We start from the raw sequence: 18070 nt of genomic DNA on the forward strand, positions 1-18070 counted from the left end.
GTATGGGGTGAGACGCTCTGGGCTCAGCCCCAGGTGACTGGTCTATGAGCCTTACCCGCTTATCGTGCGATATCCCGTGGGGACAGTTGCTGGCCGATATGGGGAGCGTTACTGTCTCATTCATGGAGGTGAAGGTGACCATCATAGCGTCCTGCCCGAGCACCGTCAGCTTCATTTGCTCATTCACCTGTGGATGAAGGAACCAGGACTCGGTGGGTCCCTGCTTCTGCTGTCCCACCTACTGTTCCTGACACATCGCAAAACACAAAGCCCCTCTCAGCCTGGGGCTGAGGGAGCCGTAAGATCTTTCTGGTTATTATGTTAGAATCTTGCTTTCATGGAGAAGACAAAAGAATCCCCATTTCTCTTTGAGGGATCAGCAGAAAAAGTAAGGATGTTTCTTTACCACTGCCCCTTCCCTTTCCAACCCAAACTTGTAAGCAGCTACGAAGGAGATGGAGGGATCCAATAGCCGAGTCAGCTCTTACCAGGTTGATTTCCCCCACAGAATGGGAAAAAATACAACAAAACAACTATCCCAAGGCTCATAAGAGTGAGCAAAACAGGCAGATTTCTGAGTCAAAACTTAAAAGGACCAACATGGGATGAGTTCTTTCTGGCCCAAAGAACCAAAGGACAAAACCTGGGGCAAGCCACAGTCACAGGAAAGTAAGGAGAGCTTTACAGAAGGGGTAGAGAAAGAGAGTCCTGGATGCTACTGATAATCAGGCCACGGCTCTAGCTGATCCCTGGACCACGTGTGAACAGTGCAGACTCAAGGCAGCTTACTTCCAGGGAAACAGAAAACTGAACTGAGATTTGAGCTGCTGCCCACTACTGGTGAGACAAGGTTTGCACTATAACTCTAAGTAAGTCCACTGCCTGTTAAAACAAAACAGTCAACACATCAGAGCTCAGAGACTCCAAAACATAACATCCACAATGCCGGCAATCCAGAACGACTCAACATGTGAAGAACCAGTGACGTGTGAGCCATTCTCAAGGCAACAAATAACCAATCCTGTCTGATATGTCCCAGATGTTGAAATTAGCAGACAAGGCTTTATAGCAGCTAATTTAACTATGTTCGATAAAGCAAAGAAAGACATACCTCTGATGAAAAAAATTAGGAAATCTCAGCAGAGAAACAGAAAATATAAAAAGCAGCTAAATGGAAATTACAGAGTTGAAAATAAATACCTGGAATTTCTAACCTTCCTAGGATTAGCACAACAGCAGAATGGAAACGACAGAATAAAGTCAGTGAACTTGGAGATATATCCATGTAAATTATGTAATCTGAAAAATAAACAGAAAAATATTAAACAACAACAAAAACAGCAGAGCTTCAGGGACCTTCAGGACAATCTTCAGTTCAGTTCAGTCGCTTAGTCATGTCCGACTCTGCAACCCCATGAATCGCAGCACGCCAGGCCTCCCTGTCCATCACCAACTCCAGGAGTTCACTCAGACTCACGTCCATCGAGTCAGTGATGCCATCCAGCCATCTCCTCCTCTGTCGTCCCCTTCTCCTCCTGCCCCCAATCCCTCCCAGCATCAGAGTCTTTTCCAATGAGTTAACTCTTCGCAAGAGGTAGCCAAAGTACTGGAGTTTCAGCTTTGGCATCATTCCTTCCAAAGAAATCCCAGGGCTGATCTCCTTCAGAATGGACTGGTTGGATCTCCTTGCAGTCCAAGGGACTCTCAAGAGTCTTCTCCAACACCACAGTTCAAAAGCATCAATTCTTCGGCGCTCAGCCTTCTTCACAGTCCAACTCTCATATCCATGCATGACCACAGGAAAAACCATAGCCTTGACTAGACAGACCTTTGTTGGCAAAGTAATGTCTCTGCTTTTGAATATGCTATCTAGATTGGTCTTAACTTTCCTTCCAAGGAGTAAGTGTCTTTTAATTTCATGGCTGCAGTCACCATCTGCAGTGATTTTGGAGCCCCCAAAAATAAAGTCTGACACTGTTTCCACTGTTTCCCCATCTATTTGCCATGAAGTGATGGGACCAGATGCCATGATCTTCGTTTTCTGAATGTTGAGCTTTAAGCCAACTTTTTCACTCTCCACTTTCACTTTCATCAAGAGACTTTTTAGTTCCTCTTCACTTTCTGCCATAAGGGTGGTGTCATCTGCATATCTGAGGTCATTGATATTTCTCCCGGAAACCTTGATTCCAGCTTGTGTTTCTTCCAGCCCAGCGTTTCTCATGATGTACTCTGCATAGAAGTTAAATAAGCAGGGTGACAATATACAGCCTTGATGTACTCCTTTTCCTATTTGGAACCAGTCTGTTGTTCTATGTCCAGTTCTAACTGTTGCTTCCTGACCTGCATACAGATTTCTCAAGAGGCAGGTCAGGCGGTCTGGTATTCCCATCTCTTTCAGAATTTTCCACAGTTTCTTGTGATCCACACAGTCAAAGGCTTTGGCATAGTCAATAAAGCAGAAATAGATGTTTTTCTGGAACTCTCTTGCTTTTTCCATGATCCAGCAGATGTTGGCAATTTGATCTCTGGTTCCTCTGCCTTTTCTAAAACCAGCTTGAACATCAGCAAGTTCATGGTTCACATATTGCTGAAGCCTGGCTTGGAGAATTTTGAGCATAAAAGGTCTAAAATACATGTAATTGGAGTCTCAGAAGAGATGGAAAGAGATTGGAGCACTCCCCCCACCCCCAAATAGGGGCAGAAGACTTCCCAAATTTGATGAAAGATGTGAATTTACAGATTAAAGAAGCTCAGTAAACCCCAAACAGAATTTATATGAAGATAACCACATGTAGAAACATCAGAGTCAAACTTATAAAACAAAAACAGAAAATCTTGAAAGCAGCTAGAGAAAATGAACAATGATTTAAATAACCACAGATTTCTCATCAGAAACTATGGAGGACAGATACAATGGAACATCTTTAAAATGCTAATGTTTTAAGAAGTCAAACAGAATTCCATACCCAACAAAAATATTTTTTCATAAAAACATTTTCCACATGAAAAACAATAGAATTTGTTGCCAGAAGATGTTCATTTCAAGAAATGCTAAAGGAAGTTCTTCAGGCTGAAGAGAAATGATACCAGGAGGAAAACAGATTTTCAGAGAGGAATGAAAACGCTGGGAATGGTAAACATCTGGGCAGAAACAAACTAGCCACTGTAGCCTTCAAGACAGATGCAAACTCCTGGCCTGATATCCAATGCCTCTTGCCTCCACCCCATGATACACACAGCCCTGGCCTCTTTTCTTGCATGAAAAGCACCTGTGAACTTTTAACAACGCCACACTGCCGCCTAACTTTGGAGACACTACTCCTCTACCCAGAGTTCTTTCCCTCCTTCTTATCTGTATCTATGAAAACAGTATGCACACTTGTGTTACACCTCAAGGCCACCTTGTCTTCCAGGCCACCCCTGACTGCACCAGACCCTGCTGTGCATTTCTGCATGCAGCTCTAGGGCCTAGAAGAATGAACTGAAACGCACTGCTGAAACACCCTCCCCACCATTGTTTCTTTCAGTTCTCACAAAAGCAGTGTGAGGCAAGGACGGAGGCTCTGGTGACCCATCTTGTACTGATCAGACACCAAGGCTCAGAGAAGCTGAGTGGTTTTTAGAAAGCTGCACAGCCAGGGTTCAGCAAGACATTAGTACTTGGCTCCTCAGATCCTCATCCCAGTTCTCTGTCTACTTGGCCACACTGACATATAATACGGTACCTGCTTGCGAGCAACTTATAATCTTTTTGAATTGTAAACTTTTCATACAACTACAAAATGTTAAATATTAAGGCAATAACAATACACATCTGGACTGGGGAGCTGGGACCTGGTCAAGCAGAAAGACTTGTGAAAACTACAAAATCCAGAACCCATGGCAGACCAACTGAATCTGGATCTCTGTGGAGCTGTGTCTGGGGTCTGTTAAAAGTTCCATGGGTGATTCTGATATTCAGCCACAATTGAGAACCTCTTCATTGCATAACTAATTGTCCAATGACTGAAATTCCTCATTTCAGTGTGGATTGCCTTTTAATCCAGACAGTGGGTCCTGGAAGAAGAGAGAAATGGGCATGAACTGGAGAGCCACAAAGATAGGAAGTCTGACTAGGGGTTTGAAGGAAGAATGATTTGGATTGGCAGAGCGAGAAGATGTATTTCAGGCCAATGGGGTGGGAAAGGTGTCATGTTCAAAGACTTGAATGTTTCTAAACAGAGGTATGGACTACAGGAATTGGTTTATAAGAATGAGAATCCAGTGGCCAATGTAGAGGATGAACAGGAAGGGCATGAGATAGGATGTGTGAGCCCCACCATAAACTCCAAGAGTGATTCTGTCTGTTAACTCTTACCTTGGGTGGATTCTGTGTTCTATGATCTTTCTCTGAATCCCAACCCACGAGCTAATCCCTGTCTCACAGTGCTTACCCTCCTCTACCACATATTATTCCCCTAGACTTCTAAGTTCCTTGAGGGGTATAATCTACCTTTCTATCCCCAAGGTTGATGATTTTAAACAATGGGTGATTTCTGCCCCTCAGAGAACCTCTGGCGCTGTCTGGAGATATTTTTGGTTGTTCTAACTAGGAGAGTGGGTATCACTGGCATCTGGGGTGATACTGATAAATATCCCACAATGCACAGTTATCACAAAGAATTACCCATCTCAAAATGTCAGTGGTTCCAAGGACGAGAAACTCTGCCATAGGTAAAGTGATAAGCACACCTAATTTGCTTTATTAGTAAATTAATGTAATCAGTTGTTATTTAGTACTAGTAATTCAACGTTAACTTATTAGTAAACTTTGAAGAATAGCTTAACAACCAAAAGAATGAAAAAAGGATTTTTGTCTATCAGCTACCTTTAATGCTCAGGTTTTTTTTATTTCACAGATAGTAAATTACAAAAACAAACACTGATGAGGACCAAAATAACGTAACTTTTCCTACGGCCATATTAGACATTAAAAATAAAAAAACCATCAACTACTGTAACAGCTAATCCCTAAAATAAAGGACATTTTTAACTATAAAACATAATATTGTTAATAATAAAAATACAATAGGAAGAATATTACTAAGAAAGGTCAGTACAACAGTCTCTGCAGGCAACTGAAAAGTTCACTTCAGCCAACCGTGGGCCACTGCCCATCAACGTGCAGACCTCTGGATGAGATCACAAGCTCCTAGAGGCCATGCCCCTGTCACACAGGCAGCCTCCTGGTTCTTGCTGCCCACCCCTACCTTGTACTCCAGAGAGAGTAAAGTCTCCGTCTTAGAAGTCCAGCTCCACCTGTGGACTACGCAGCCCTTCTGGTCGTTGGTGATGCCACCTTCCTCATCCAGGACCAAGACGTATGGGCAGCTAGGAGAGATACATAAATGAGGAGCTGCCTCCAGGCCCCTGAAGGAAGCCCTCATCACTACAGGCTATCAGCAGGCAGGACGCTGAGACTCTGCCCTAGAAGGAAGAACTGTGGACTCTTGCAAGTAGCCCCACTTCCCCCGCCTAACATGGTCTGAGGTCCCTTCACATCTGTTGATGCTACTTGAGGGAGTCTGCTAGGAAGCACAGGTCTGAGGGAGATGGTGGAGACTCAGGCTAAACCCAAGGGAGACAGAAATGGAATGTGTGCCTGCAGCCCAGGAGCTTGAGCATGTAAGATCTCAGGCACCAAAATGGGAAATGGAATACATGTCTCATGAAAGTAAGTCATTCCTTCCAACACAGCTCCTTAAGAGTATCAGACAAAATCCACATTTGGCTGCCAAGAATATGTGCTACCCATGGCCTCTCCTTCACTGTTTCCTAGTATAAAACACTTCTCTTCCCTAAAGAATTCTTCCATGAACCTAGCTGACATTCCACATCTTAGTGTTCTGGGGGAACAAGTGGAGTAGGACTTGGGGAGTTTCCCTTTTGGTGGCTGTGACATGGATCCAGCAAGTAAGGGCCTCAGGGCACCCGTGTCCCTGACGCACCACTTGGGCCCTGCCACGCTGTCCTCCTAGACCTCTGGATGCGGACTGGCCCCTCCTTTCACCAGGGGCTCCTACTTTTTACGTCAGTGCCCCACTTCATCACCCTCAGAGATTCTTCCAGGGGCCAAGACTCCTCCCACCTACTCACCGGGCCTTTAGGTTGTAGTGAACACAGCCCTGGCCTTCAGCATTGAACAGGGCCAGGAAGGAGAAGCTGGGTGTGTCGTTAAAGAGGCAGGTGATGGCTCTCCCTCTGCAGCACGTGGGGATCTGACACATGGCGATGTTTCCAGAGGGATAGCTGGCAGAAATGGTTAAGTAGAAATAACAGAAACTCTCCAGGTTCTGCTCTCAGGTGCCTCATGGAAAGCACAACATTGTAAAGCAACTTTCCTCCAATTAAAATATAAATTAAAAAAAATCCCAATATATGCATAACAGGAGTCCCAAAGATGAAGTAGGGGGACAGAAAGAATGTGTGAAGATATAATGTGTGAAAACTTTTCATGGAAGATATGACTGTGTATGTTCAAGAAACTCAACAAACTCCAAGTACAATAAATTCAAACAGAACCACACTGAGACACATTGTTATCAAACGGCATAAAGACAAAGACTCTTGAAAGCAGCAAAAGAAGAGACTTGTCATGTACAAAGGATCCTTAATATGATTGGCCAATTTCTCATCAAAGAACAAGGAGGCCAGAGGTACTGGGATGTAATATTTAAAGAGCTGAAAGAAAAAAGCTATCAACCAAGAAGACTTCTATATTGAGTAAAACTATTCTTCAAAATGAAGGAGAAATTTAAATTTTTCATATAAACTAAAGCTGAGGGAGTTAACCACTAGTACACCTGCCCAACAAAAATGATAAAAGGAGTTCTTAAGGCTGAAATGAAAAAACACTTCTTGCTGTTTTTCAGTCACTAAGTCACGACTGACTCTGCAACTCCATGGACTGCAGCACACCAGGTTCCTTGGTCCTCCACTATCTCCCAGAGTTTGCTCAAATTCATGTCCATTAAGTCGGTAATGCTATCTAACCATCTCATCTTCTGCCTCATCTTTCTTTTTTTGCCTTCAATCTTTCCCAGCATCAAGATCTTTTCCAGTGAATTGGCTCTTTGCAACAGGTGGCCAAAGTACTGGAGCTTCAGCATCAGTCCTTCCAATGAATATTCAGGATTCATTTCCTTTAGGGTTGACTGGTTTCATCTCCATGCTGTCCAAGGGACTCTCAAGAGTCTTCTCCAGCACCACAATTTGAAAGCATCAGTTCTTCAGTACTCAGCCTTCTTTTATGGTCCAGCTCTCACATTCATACATGACTACTGGAAAACCCACAGCTTTGACTATATGGAACTTTGTTGGCCAAGAGATGTCTCTGCTTTTTAATATGCTATCTAGGTTGGTCATAGCTTTCCTTCCAAGGAGCGTCTTTTAATTTCATGGCTACAGTCATTGTCTGCAGTGATTCTGGAGCCCAGGAAAATAAAATCTGCCACTGCTTCCACTTTTTCCTCTTCTGTTTGCCATGAAGTGATGGGACCGGATGCCATTATCTTAGTTTTCTGAATGTTGAATGTTAAGCCAGTTTTTTCACTCTCTTCTTTCACCCTCATCAAGAGGCTCTTTACTTCCTCTTCACTTTCTGCCATTAGAGTGGTATCATCTGCATATCTAAGGTTACTGATATTTCTCCTGACAATCTTGATTCCAGCTTGTGATTCATCCAGCCTGGCATTTTCCATGATGAACTCTACATATAAGTTAAATAGGCAGGGTGACAACTTACAGCTTTGTCATACCCCTTCCCCAATTTGGAAGCAGTCCATTGTTCCATGTCCAGTTCTAACTGTTGCTTCTTGACCCAGACACAGGTTTCTCAGAAGAGAGTTAAAGTGGTCTGGTACTCCCATCTTTTCAAGAATTTTCCACAGTTTGCTGTGATCTGCACAGTCAAGGCTATAGTGTACCCAGTGAAGCTGACATAGATGTTTTTCTGGAATTCCCTTGCTTTCTCCATGATCCAATGAATGTTGGAAATTTGATCTCTGGTTCCTCTGCCTCTTTGAAATTCAGCTTGTACATCTGGAAGTTCTCGGTTCAGGTACTGTTGAAGCTGAGTTTGAAGGATTTGGAACCTAACGTTGCCAGGATGTGAAAACACACTTGAAAATAACTCAAAGACATACAAAGGAACAAAGAACACTGATAAAGGTAACCACATAAGTAAATATATAATTTCAGTGTTATATTATTTTTGGTTTATAAGTATTTTTTCCCATATAATTTGAAAGGACAATTACATAAAATAATAATTGTAAATCTATGTTAATGGCACACAATGTATATATAAAGAGTTAATTTCTGTTAATAACAAAATAAAGGAGGCAGAATGGAGCTGTATAGGAGCAGAGTCTTATATGCTATTGAGCTTACGCTGGTATTTACTCAAACTAATTTGTTGTCAATTGTAATTAATTTCTTGGGGCTATTGTAACTAAGTATCACAAACTGGATGACGTAAACAGCAGAAGTTTATTCTCTCATGGTCTGGAGTCTAGAAATCTGAAATCAAAGCACTGATAGGGCTATGTTCTCAGAGGCTCTGGGGAAGAACACTTCCTTGCCTCTTCCTATTTTTCTGGTGGTTACCAAGAATCTTCAGGATTCCTTTGTTTATAGACGCATCATTCTAACCTTTATCTCCATCATCACATGATCGTTTTCTCGGCGTGTTTGTTTTCTCTTCTTATAGGGACACCAGCAGATGAGGACTCATTCTAATCCAATGTGACTGCATCTTAATAATTATATCCCATTATACCAGGGAACCACTAAGAAAATAACTAGAAAATATGGAGAAAAGAATATCAGAGAGCTATAATTCAGCAATCCCACTCTTGGGTATATATCTGGAGAAAAACATGGTTCGAATGAGCACCCCAGTGTTCACTGCAGCACTGTTTACAACAGCCAAGACACGGAAGCAACCTAAGTGTCCACTGAGAGGTGAATGGATAAAGAAAGAAGTGGTACATATATACAATGGAATAGCACTCGGCCATTAAAAAGAACGAAATAATGCCATTTGTAGCAACACAGATGGACCTGGAGATTATCACACTAAGTGAAGCAAGTCAGAGAAGGACAAATATCATCTGATGTTGCTTATATGAAGAATAAAAAAACGGTACAAATGAACTTATTTACAAAACAGAATACAGTCACAGATGTAGAAAACAAGCTTGTGGTTACCAGGAGGGAAAGGGTGTGGGGGAGATAAACTGGGAGACTGGGACTGACATTTACACACCACTATATAAAGAGTAGATAACTAACAACCTAGTGGGTGGCACAGAGAATTGTTCTCAATACTCTGCCGTGACCAATATGGGAAAAGAATCTTAGAAAGAGTAGATATAGTAAATCAACTATATATCAATTTTTTAAAAGATGAAAAAAATTAAAAAGAGTGGAGATTCACTTCACTGTACAGCAGAAACTACTAACATTGTAAATCAATTATATTCCAATAAATTTTTATAAAATATTTGTACTAAAGGAGAATGATATCAAATCAACAACTGAACCTTCCACTGTAATGAGCTATTAAAAGAGCAAAGTAAAACTAAAGCTAGCAGAAGTGGGAAATAATACAAGAAAACAAGGTAGAGAAAAAGACAATGGAGAGAACCAGAAACACGCCGAACTGGTTCTCTGAAAAGACCTGTGAAGTTAACAAAGCTCTGGCTAGACCAAGGGGTGGGGAGGTGGAGAGGAAGACTCAGCCCACCAGCTGCACTTGTGTTTTGGCCATTTTGTCACCATAACACAGACGCTGTCCTTCAAGATCACCGGGTCCCACTTCGTCATTTTATAATGGAGAGGAGTAAGTCCCAGAGGGATGCAGTGGCTTGGGCAGGGTCACCAAGAACTGGGCCTAGAATCCAGGCCCCTCCTCCGCTCCTCCCACAGTGGAACTGCACTAATGGCCAGGATGTGATGATCATTGGGGATCAGGTCAAGCACACCAGCGTCAATGGCTCAGGTCTCCAGCAGGAGACCTTCAGGATTCTGCAGTAGGGGAGTGAGTATGGATCCCAAAAGGCTGAGCTGTGTGCGGGCCCCCAAACCCCTGATCTATACTAGTTCACCCGCTCTGGTGGCAGACACAGGCTTCGTGAACTCTGGGGAATGGTCCCATTCAATGCAGTGTGGAGTCAGAAAAGGGGTCCCATTCAATGCAATGTAGAGTCAGAGAGGGGGAGCCCCACGACCCCTGTGAGCAGCAGCTGCCTAAGAAGGAGTGTGCTGGGTTCAACATACAGGGTGCCCTGGAAGCAGGGCTGAGCAGAGGGTGATGAATGCACTCATTTATGGCCAGAGAAACAATAGGACTCCTGTGACAGGCACTGCAGTTCTGAATGCCCAGTTCAGTTGAGAGGAAGCCAAAGAAAATGAGGGGCCATGGCCGGCAGACCTGCTGAGCTGCTGTTGAGACAGTTCAGACAGCCACCCTCTCTGCCAAAGGTGGTAGACCCTGTATGCTTAGTGGTTTTATTAGTAAAATGAGGTTTCCCCCTGGCTTCCAGAACCCCTGTCCTGCTCTCTGTGGGAGGGAATAATCCTGAAAGGCATAAAAATGGTGCTGGGAAGAGGGCCCCGAATGGAGGTCAGGAGACCCTGGGTCCAGGGCTGGCTCTGCCACCAGTTTCCCCTGTGGCACTGGGTGAGCCCCGCTCTGGGCCTTGGTTTCCCTGTTGCTACAATGAAGGGACAAGAATGAAAAGATTGGTGTTTCTTTGCATCTCTTCCAACTTAGGCTGCAGAGTCTGGAGTCAGCACTCTGCCCTCTGGCCTCAGAGCCTTGCTGACAAACAGGCTGTGCATCTGAGTCCGGTCCAGCTCTAGAGCACGTTGGGGAGAGGGCAACAGGGCCCCCGTAAGGAGATTAGGGTCCAAGGTGCCTTCCTGATACACCGTTTCTCCCCCGCATTGTTCTCCAAAGGGAGCCCTCTCTCACCATCAACACCCAAATTCAAACTCCTTTTCTTCATTTCAGAAGAAAGCAATCATATTCAAGTTGCTACCTCCAAGGTAAAGTGGCACCTTCATTCTATTCATCACCACATATGATACTCGATAGACATTTGTGAAAGAAAAAAGCAGTCTGACTCCATTCACTCTAAAATATGCGTAACCCTCAGCATTTACCTGCCAAGGATTTGCATATCAGAAAGCTCAGTTTTCCTCAATCTAGCGTTCTAAAATCCAGGTACACAAACAAGTTGTGGGGGTCTGCAGACCCCCTGCAATCACAGGTCATGTTTTTCCTGCATGTCTGAGTGCATGTTTCTAGGAAGAGGGTCTACACCTTTCATCAGATTCTCAAAGAGAAAATGTGTCCCCCTGTGCCACTCCCACACCCCGAGGCTGGGACCCAGCTGCCCATATGCTCACGAACGCAGACAGACCTCTGCTGCAGAGCAACCTGGGCAGGCACATGCCAGGTGGGTTCTGGGGTGTGGGTTAGACTCCAAATACATGGATCTTGTGGGCAAAGTATTCAAGAACCACAGGGCTCATCTAATGAGCCTGGAACAGAAAGATGAAGACTCTCCCACCTGGACTGAGGGTCTCCTATCACCTTGTCTCAGCTAGAGATGTTCTGTGTCTCTAACCTCTTCTTGCTTGGGAGAGACTCGAAGGCAGAGACCATTACTATACCCCCAGCCCAGACTGACACGTGATCATACACAGCTGGTCTTGTTGCATCCTAGTTGACAGGACCTGAACTGGAGGCTTGACTCACAGGACTTCTTCCTCTGACCTGGACAAATTCTTAATACCCCGAAGCGCTGGTCACCAGGCTTCTCTGATCAACTGAAAAGCCAAAGGAAACCCCGGCTTTTTCAAACCCTGGAATTCTCTGGGCTGAGCTGCGGGGAGAAAGGCCCGAACAGAAGGATACTAAACGAAGGAGGACCCATCGTAGAAGGAGTAATGCAACTTGATGACCTTCCTGGGCCCCTTCCACTCCAGAGAGTGCCGGCCGGAGTGGAGGTGGTGGGCAGGAGGCTGGTAAGGGGCGGGAGCGTAAGTCTGAGCACCCGGAGGGTGAGGGTGGTGGGAGCTCTGGGTCTGAGCATCCCCTTTGGGGGTCGACATTAGATGAGGGGGCATCTTTGCCCTGTAGTTGCGTATGATGATGGGGTAGAAGATATTCCTCCCTTTCCACGAGACCCTTTCGGCTTCTCTGCAGGGAAGGAGATCAACATGTCTTCTAGCCAGTTGGCTCTCACTCACCAGGGAGGCTCCCTGTAGCTCCTCCCCAGCTCCCGAGACTCCCATCCCATCTCCCTGTCCCCGGAGGACCTTCTCCCACCCCAAGACCTCATCCTCACAGGTAATGCTTTTAGGAAGAACTGAGAAGGGCTGTACCCGTCAGACCACTCCTGGCCTCATTTCCACCTTTTACACAGTGGTGGAGACCCATGGGGTGGGCCTGTGTGCAGAACGGGGTAGGGAGCTGGAGGCTTTGATCCCCTCCCAATCCTGAGGTTACAAAGGAAGACAGTTTCCTTCCGAAATGTCACAGTTATAAGCAAACTGGGTGGCTGCCCTCTACCCAAGCTCTACAGCTGCAGAGACAGTCTCCCGGGAGCTCCAGGACACACATATGCTTAGATGTGACTATGTTTGAAGTCCTTCATGGGCCTTGTTCCAGGGAACAAGGCAAATGCAAGTTCACCTGCTAGGCCTTGTGACCCACAAAATCATAAATGTCATTAATCACCCATGTAGATATGTTTTGTTTGAGAGGTGTTTCTTTTTTTCCAAAGAGAACATCTAACAAATTGTTAAAAAATAAACATGCTTAACTATAAGAGTGTGTAAATTATAAGAAGCCATGCAAAGGGGTCTGACTGGTGAGGAGGCAAAACACATTGCCCAGGGTCAGGCTCACTGAGCTGGAGGACCTCAGACAATGCTTTACTACCATGCACTTGGGGTACCTCAGTTTCCTCATCTACAGAATGAGCATAAACCTACCTTCTTCATAAGGTTACAGCAGGACTAAAAAGGACTATGAACAGTAAAGGACTAGGGATGTGCGTGTGAGGGACGACAATCACCCCTCCACTGTCGCTGGGGGCACTGGGTGGCCAACACTCCCAGGATCCCCCTTCCGCACACACAGGCCATGCCCTCCTTTCCCACCTGCCCCAACCACTGAGGTGCTCACATAATGCGACACATCTCCTGCAGCTTCTCCCGGGCTTCAGGACAAGGGTCGTTCAACTCGATAGCCTCGGAGGCAGAGGTTCCCGCTCCTGCTCCTCGCTGCGGGGATGCCAAAGCATCGTCTGTATTTTTGGGTTTGCCTGTAGCTGGAGATGAAGAGGTTAAGGACAGTTTGAGACAATGGTTTCTCAAGATGCTCCTGTTTACCTGGGAAGAGGGGCTGGGGAGAGCAGGAGAGCTGCATCCTTTGAGAGTCAAAATAACTGGGAATCATTTATGCTTCCAGAGACAGGAACTCCCAGCAGGTCTTATGAAACAGGCGTCACTCTGTGAGTCAACCGAGTGGGTGTCAGGAGCATTCATGCAGGATGGTGAATCCAGCCACGTTTCCCCAAGGGCGGCCTGGTTCTGGATAGGGAGAGGACACCTATTGCCATGGATACAGAAGGGATTCCTTGTGATACTTCTGACTTAAGACAAAAAGTCTCAATTCCAGCTCAAGGAACGGGCTTCAACACTTCTGTGATGCTGGCTTATCTCAGCCTGCAGCAGAGGGCAGTGTATGGACTGAGACTTGGAGTGTGATGTTTTGGAGTTTTCTGCGTGTGCTTGTGGTAAAATACACGTAACGAAAACTTAGCAAAGAGGCCAGTTCAGAGGTATCAGATACATCCACGGTGTTGTGCAACTGTTACCATCATCTATTCCCATAACTCTTTACATTTTGTAAAACTGAAACTGCAGCAATAACTCCCCATTCTCCCCTCAGCCCTGGCAACTGCCAGTCTAACTTTCTATCTTTATGACTGACTACTCTAAGTACCTTGTATAAGTGGAGTCATACAGTATTTGTCTTTTTTGTGACTGGTATATTTCATGTGGTATAATGTCCTCAAGGTTCACTGATATTGTAACAATACTGCAGAATTCCCTTCCTTTTTAAGGCTGAACAATATTCCATAGGTACAAACCAAATTTTATTTTTTTACCACACCATGTGGCATGTGGATCTTAGTTCCCCAACCAACCAGGGATCGAACTCATGCCCCCTGCCCTGGAAGCATGGCATCTTAACCACTGGATCTCCAGGGATGACCCATGACCAACTATTCTTTATCCATCATTTACTGATGGACAGTTGAGTTCCACCCGTGTTTTAGCTACTGTGAATAAAGCTGCTATGAACACTTGTAGAAACATCTCTTTGAGACCCTGCTTCTAATTCTTTTGGGTATTGCTGAGAATTGAAGTCACTGGATTATATGGTAATCCCATGTTTAATTTTTGAGGAACTGCCATACTGTTTTCCACAGTAAACCTGGCTGTACCATTTTACATTCCTACCAACAGTGCACAAGGGTTCCAATATCTCTACATTTTCATCAGCACTTGTTTTCTGGTTTTTGACAGTAATCATCCTACTGGGGGTGAGGTAGTATCTCATTGTAGTTTTGATATCCATTCTCCCCATAGTTAGTGATGTTGAGCCTCTTTTAATATGTCTATGGGCCACCTATACCTTCTTTTGAGAAATGTCTATTCAAGTCCTTTGCCCATTTTTGAATCAGGTTTTTTTGTTCTTAAGTTTTAGAAGCTCTCTATATATTCTGGATATTACTCCCTCATCAGACATGATTTGCAATTATTCCCTGCCATTCTGTGGACTCTCTTGTCAACAGTGTCTTCTGATGCACAAAATTTAAAAAATGCATGAAATGCAGTATGTCTATGTTTCTCTTTCTTGGCCAATGCCTCTGGTGACATATCCAAAGGAATGAGTCATTGGATCATGGATTGGATTATGGATTCACTGAATCATGAATCACTGTGAAATCCAATGTCATAATGTTTTTGTCTCATTTCCTTCTAAGTGTTTTACTGTTTTAGGTCTTACATTTAAGTCCTTGATCCACTTTGAGTTAATTTTTATATATGGTGTTAGGTAAGGGTCCAATTTCATTCTCTTGCATGTGGATATCCAGTTTTCCCATCATCATTTGTTGAAAAGACTCTTTTCCCCATTGAATGGTCTTGGAACCCTGTCAAAAATCACTTGCTCATATATGTTAACATTTATTTCTGGGTTCTCTACTCCATTTCACCGGTTAATACGTTTGTCACGGTGACAATATTGCACTATTTTGATGAGTGCAGCTTTGCAGTAAGTTTTGCAATTTTGTGAGTCCTCCAGTTTTACCGTCCTTTTTAAAATATTTATTTGCTTTTACTTATTTGTGTGGCTGTACTGGGTCTTAGCTGTGGCCTGCAGGATCTTCTGTCTTTGTTGCAGCATGCACCCTCTTCCAGTTGCAACATGTGGGACCCCCTTCCCTGATGAGGGACTGAACTCAGGTCCCTGCACTGGGAGGACAGAGCCTTGGCCACTGGCCCACTAGGGAAGTCAGTCCCCCGTCGCTCTTTTCCAAGGTTTTTGACTACCGGTGGTCTCTTGAGATTTCTTATAACTTTTAGGATGAGTTTTTCTATTTCTTCAAAAAAACATCTTTAGGGGACATCCTTAGTGGTCCAGTGGTTAAGAATCTGTGTGCCAATGCAGGGAACATGGGTTCTATCCCTGGTCAAGAAAGATTACATGTGTCATGGAGCAACTAAGCCCGTGTGTCACAACTGCTGAGCCTGCATTCTGGAGCGGTGAGCTGACACTGCTGAGCCTGCGCGCCCAGGAGCCGCGGCAACAAGAGAGGCCACTGCAACGAGAAGTCAGCGCACTGCGACGAGAGGGGCCTCCACTCGCTACAACCAGAGAGTCTATCAGCAGCGAAGACCCAGTGCAGCCGAAATCAATCAATTAATTAAAAAAACATCTTTGGCATTTTGATAGTGATTATATCAAGCCTTACACTACTTGGGGAAGTACTGACATTTTAACAATGTCAAATCTTCCAATTCATGAACATGGAATGTGTTTCCATTTATGTCTTCTTTAATTTCCTTAACCAATGGTTTATAGTTTTCATTGCACAAGTTTTTCACCTCTTTTGTTAATTCCTAAGTGTTTGACTCTTCTTGTTACTATTGTAAATGGGACTGTTTTCATAATTTCAATCATTTACTGTTCATGTATAGAAATAAAGCCGACTTTTGTGGTGACTTTGTAGCCCGCTACTTTGCTAAATTCATTTATTAGTTCTAACAGCTTCCTTTGTGTAGAATATTTAGGGTTTTCTCCATATAAGAAAAGCTATGACAAACCTAGACAGCGTATTTTAAAAGAGACATTACTCTGCCAACAAAAGTCCATCTAGTCAAAGCTATGGTTTTTCCAGTCATCATGTTTGGATGTGAGAGTTGGACCATAAACAAGGCTGAGCACTGGAGAATTGATGCTTTTGAACTGTGGTGTTGGAGAAGACTCTTGAGAGCCCCTTGGACTGCAAGAAGATCAAACCAGTCAATCCTAAAGGAAATCAATCCTGAATATTCATTGGAAGGACTGATACTGACGGTGAAATTCAAATACTTTGGCCACCTGATGTGAAGAGCCGATTCATTAGAAAAGAACCTGATGTTGGGAAAGACAGAAAGCAGGAGGATGACAGAGGATGAGATGGTTGGATGGCATCATGGACTCAATGGAGATGAGTTTGAGCAAGCTCTGGGAGACGGTGAAGGACAGGGACGTCTGGCACACTGCAGTCCATGGGGTCGCAAAGAGCTGGCGATGACTGAGCGACTGAACAACAACCATATAAGATCATATCATCTGCAAACAGGTAATTTTAAGTCTTTCTTTTCAATCTGAATGCCTTTTATTTTTCTTGCTTAACTGCTCTGGCTAGGACTTCTGGTGATATGTTGAATAGAGGTGAAAGCAGACATCCTTGCTTCATATCTGAACGTAGTGGAAAAGCTTGCAGCTTCTACCACTGAATGCGATGTCCACTGTGCAGTTTCCATGTATGACTTGTATTAAGTGCAAGGAGTTTCCTTCTATTTCTAGTCTGTTGAGTGCTTTTTTTTATCATAAGAAGAAGTTAAGTTTTGTCAAATGCTTTTTCTGCATCAACTGAGAAGATCATGTGGATTTTTATTCCTTCATTCTGTTAAATGTGATATATTACAATGATTGAGTTTTATCTGTTAAATCATGCTTGCCTTCCAGGAATAAATCCTGCTTGGTATCATGTTATATAATCCTTTTAATATGCTGCCAAATTCTGTTTGCTAATATTTTGCTAAGGATTTTGACATCAATGTTCATCAGGTATACTGGTTTCTTGTAGTTTTCTTATAGTGTCTTTGGCTCTGATATCAGGGCAATACTGGCCTCATGGAATGAGTTGGGAAGCGTCCCTCTTCAATTTGGGGGAAAAATTTTAGAATGATTGGCATTAGTTCTTCCTTGAATGTTTCGTAGAATTCACTGCTGAAATTTTACACTTTCCCATGTGTTACCTTTATGGATCTTTCTTTCTCCCTGAGTTTGTGGCTCTGTCTAGTGTCCTTTCATTTCACTCCCTTGAAGGCTCTGTTCATTTTTCTTCAATCTTTTTCTTTCTGTTCTTCAAACTCAGTAATTTCCATTGTCCTGTCTTTGAGTTCATGGATTTTCTTCTGTATGCTGAAATCTGTAGTGGCAATATTTTATGCTTATTTCATTTAAGTGTTAGGTGGCTTGAGGATATGATGATGTAAAACTGGAGGGGATCATCTGTGGCTGAATTTCCAGAAACATCTATTCAGATCCTACATCCTTCTGAGCCTCTGCTGCCCACTCAGCTGGAGCCATATGCTCCCCTTTGATATATGCAGGATCATCTTCACTTTGGTCTCAAAAACAAAATGAGACTTCAGGCAAGGGGCACTGCTT

At 43.9% G+C, this 18070-nt stretch overlaps 1 protein-coding gene across 1 annotated transcript in view; it reads right to left on the minus strand.

Moving 5' to 3' along the window:
• C22H3orf20 (chromosome 22 C3orf20 homolog) overlaps window positions 1–18070 on the minus strand; it is a 51837-nt gene that overhangs the window by 22706 nt on the left and 11061 nt on the right. The window contains exons 4-8 of the mRNA XM_070359731.1: window positions 13241–13385; window positions 11966–12250; window positions 6136–6288; window positions 5250–5370; window positions 56–187 (exon numbers count right to left, since the gene is read on the minus strand). Coding sequence (XP_070215832.1) covers window positions 56–187; window positions 5250–5370; window positions 6136–6288; window positions 11966–12250; window positions 13241–13385 — 836 coding nt within the window. The remainder of the gene's footprint in view (window positions 1–55; window positions 188–5249; window positions 5371–6135; window positions 6289–11965; window positions 12251–13240; window positions 13386–18070) is intronic.

This window comes from Bos mutus, chromosome 22 (assembly GCF_027580195.1).
Source record: "Bos mutus isolate GX-2022 chromosome 22, NWIPB_WYAK_1.1, whole genome shotgun sequence".
Lineage (NCBI taxonomy): Eukaryota > Metazoa > Chordata > Mammalia > Artiodactyla > Bovidae > Bos > Bos mutus.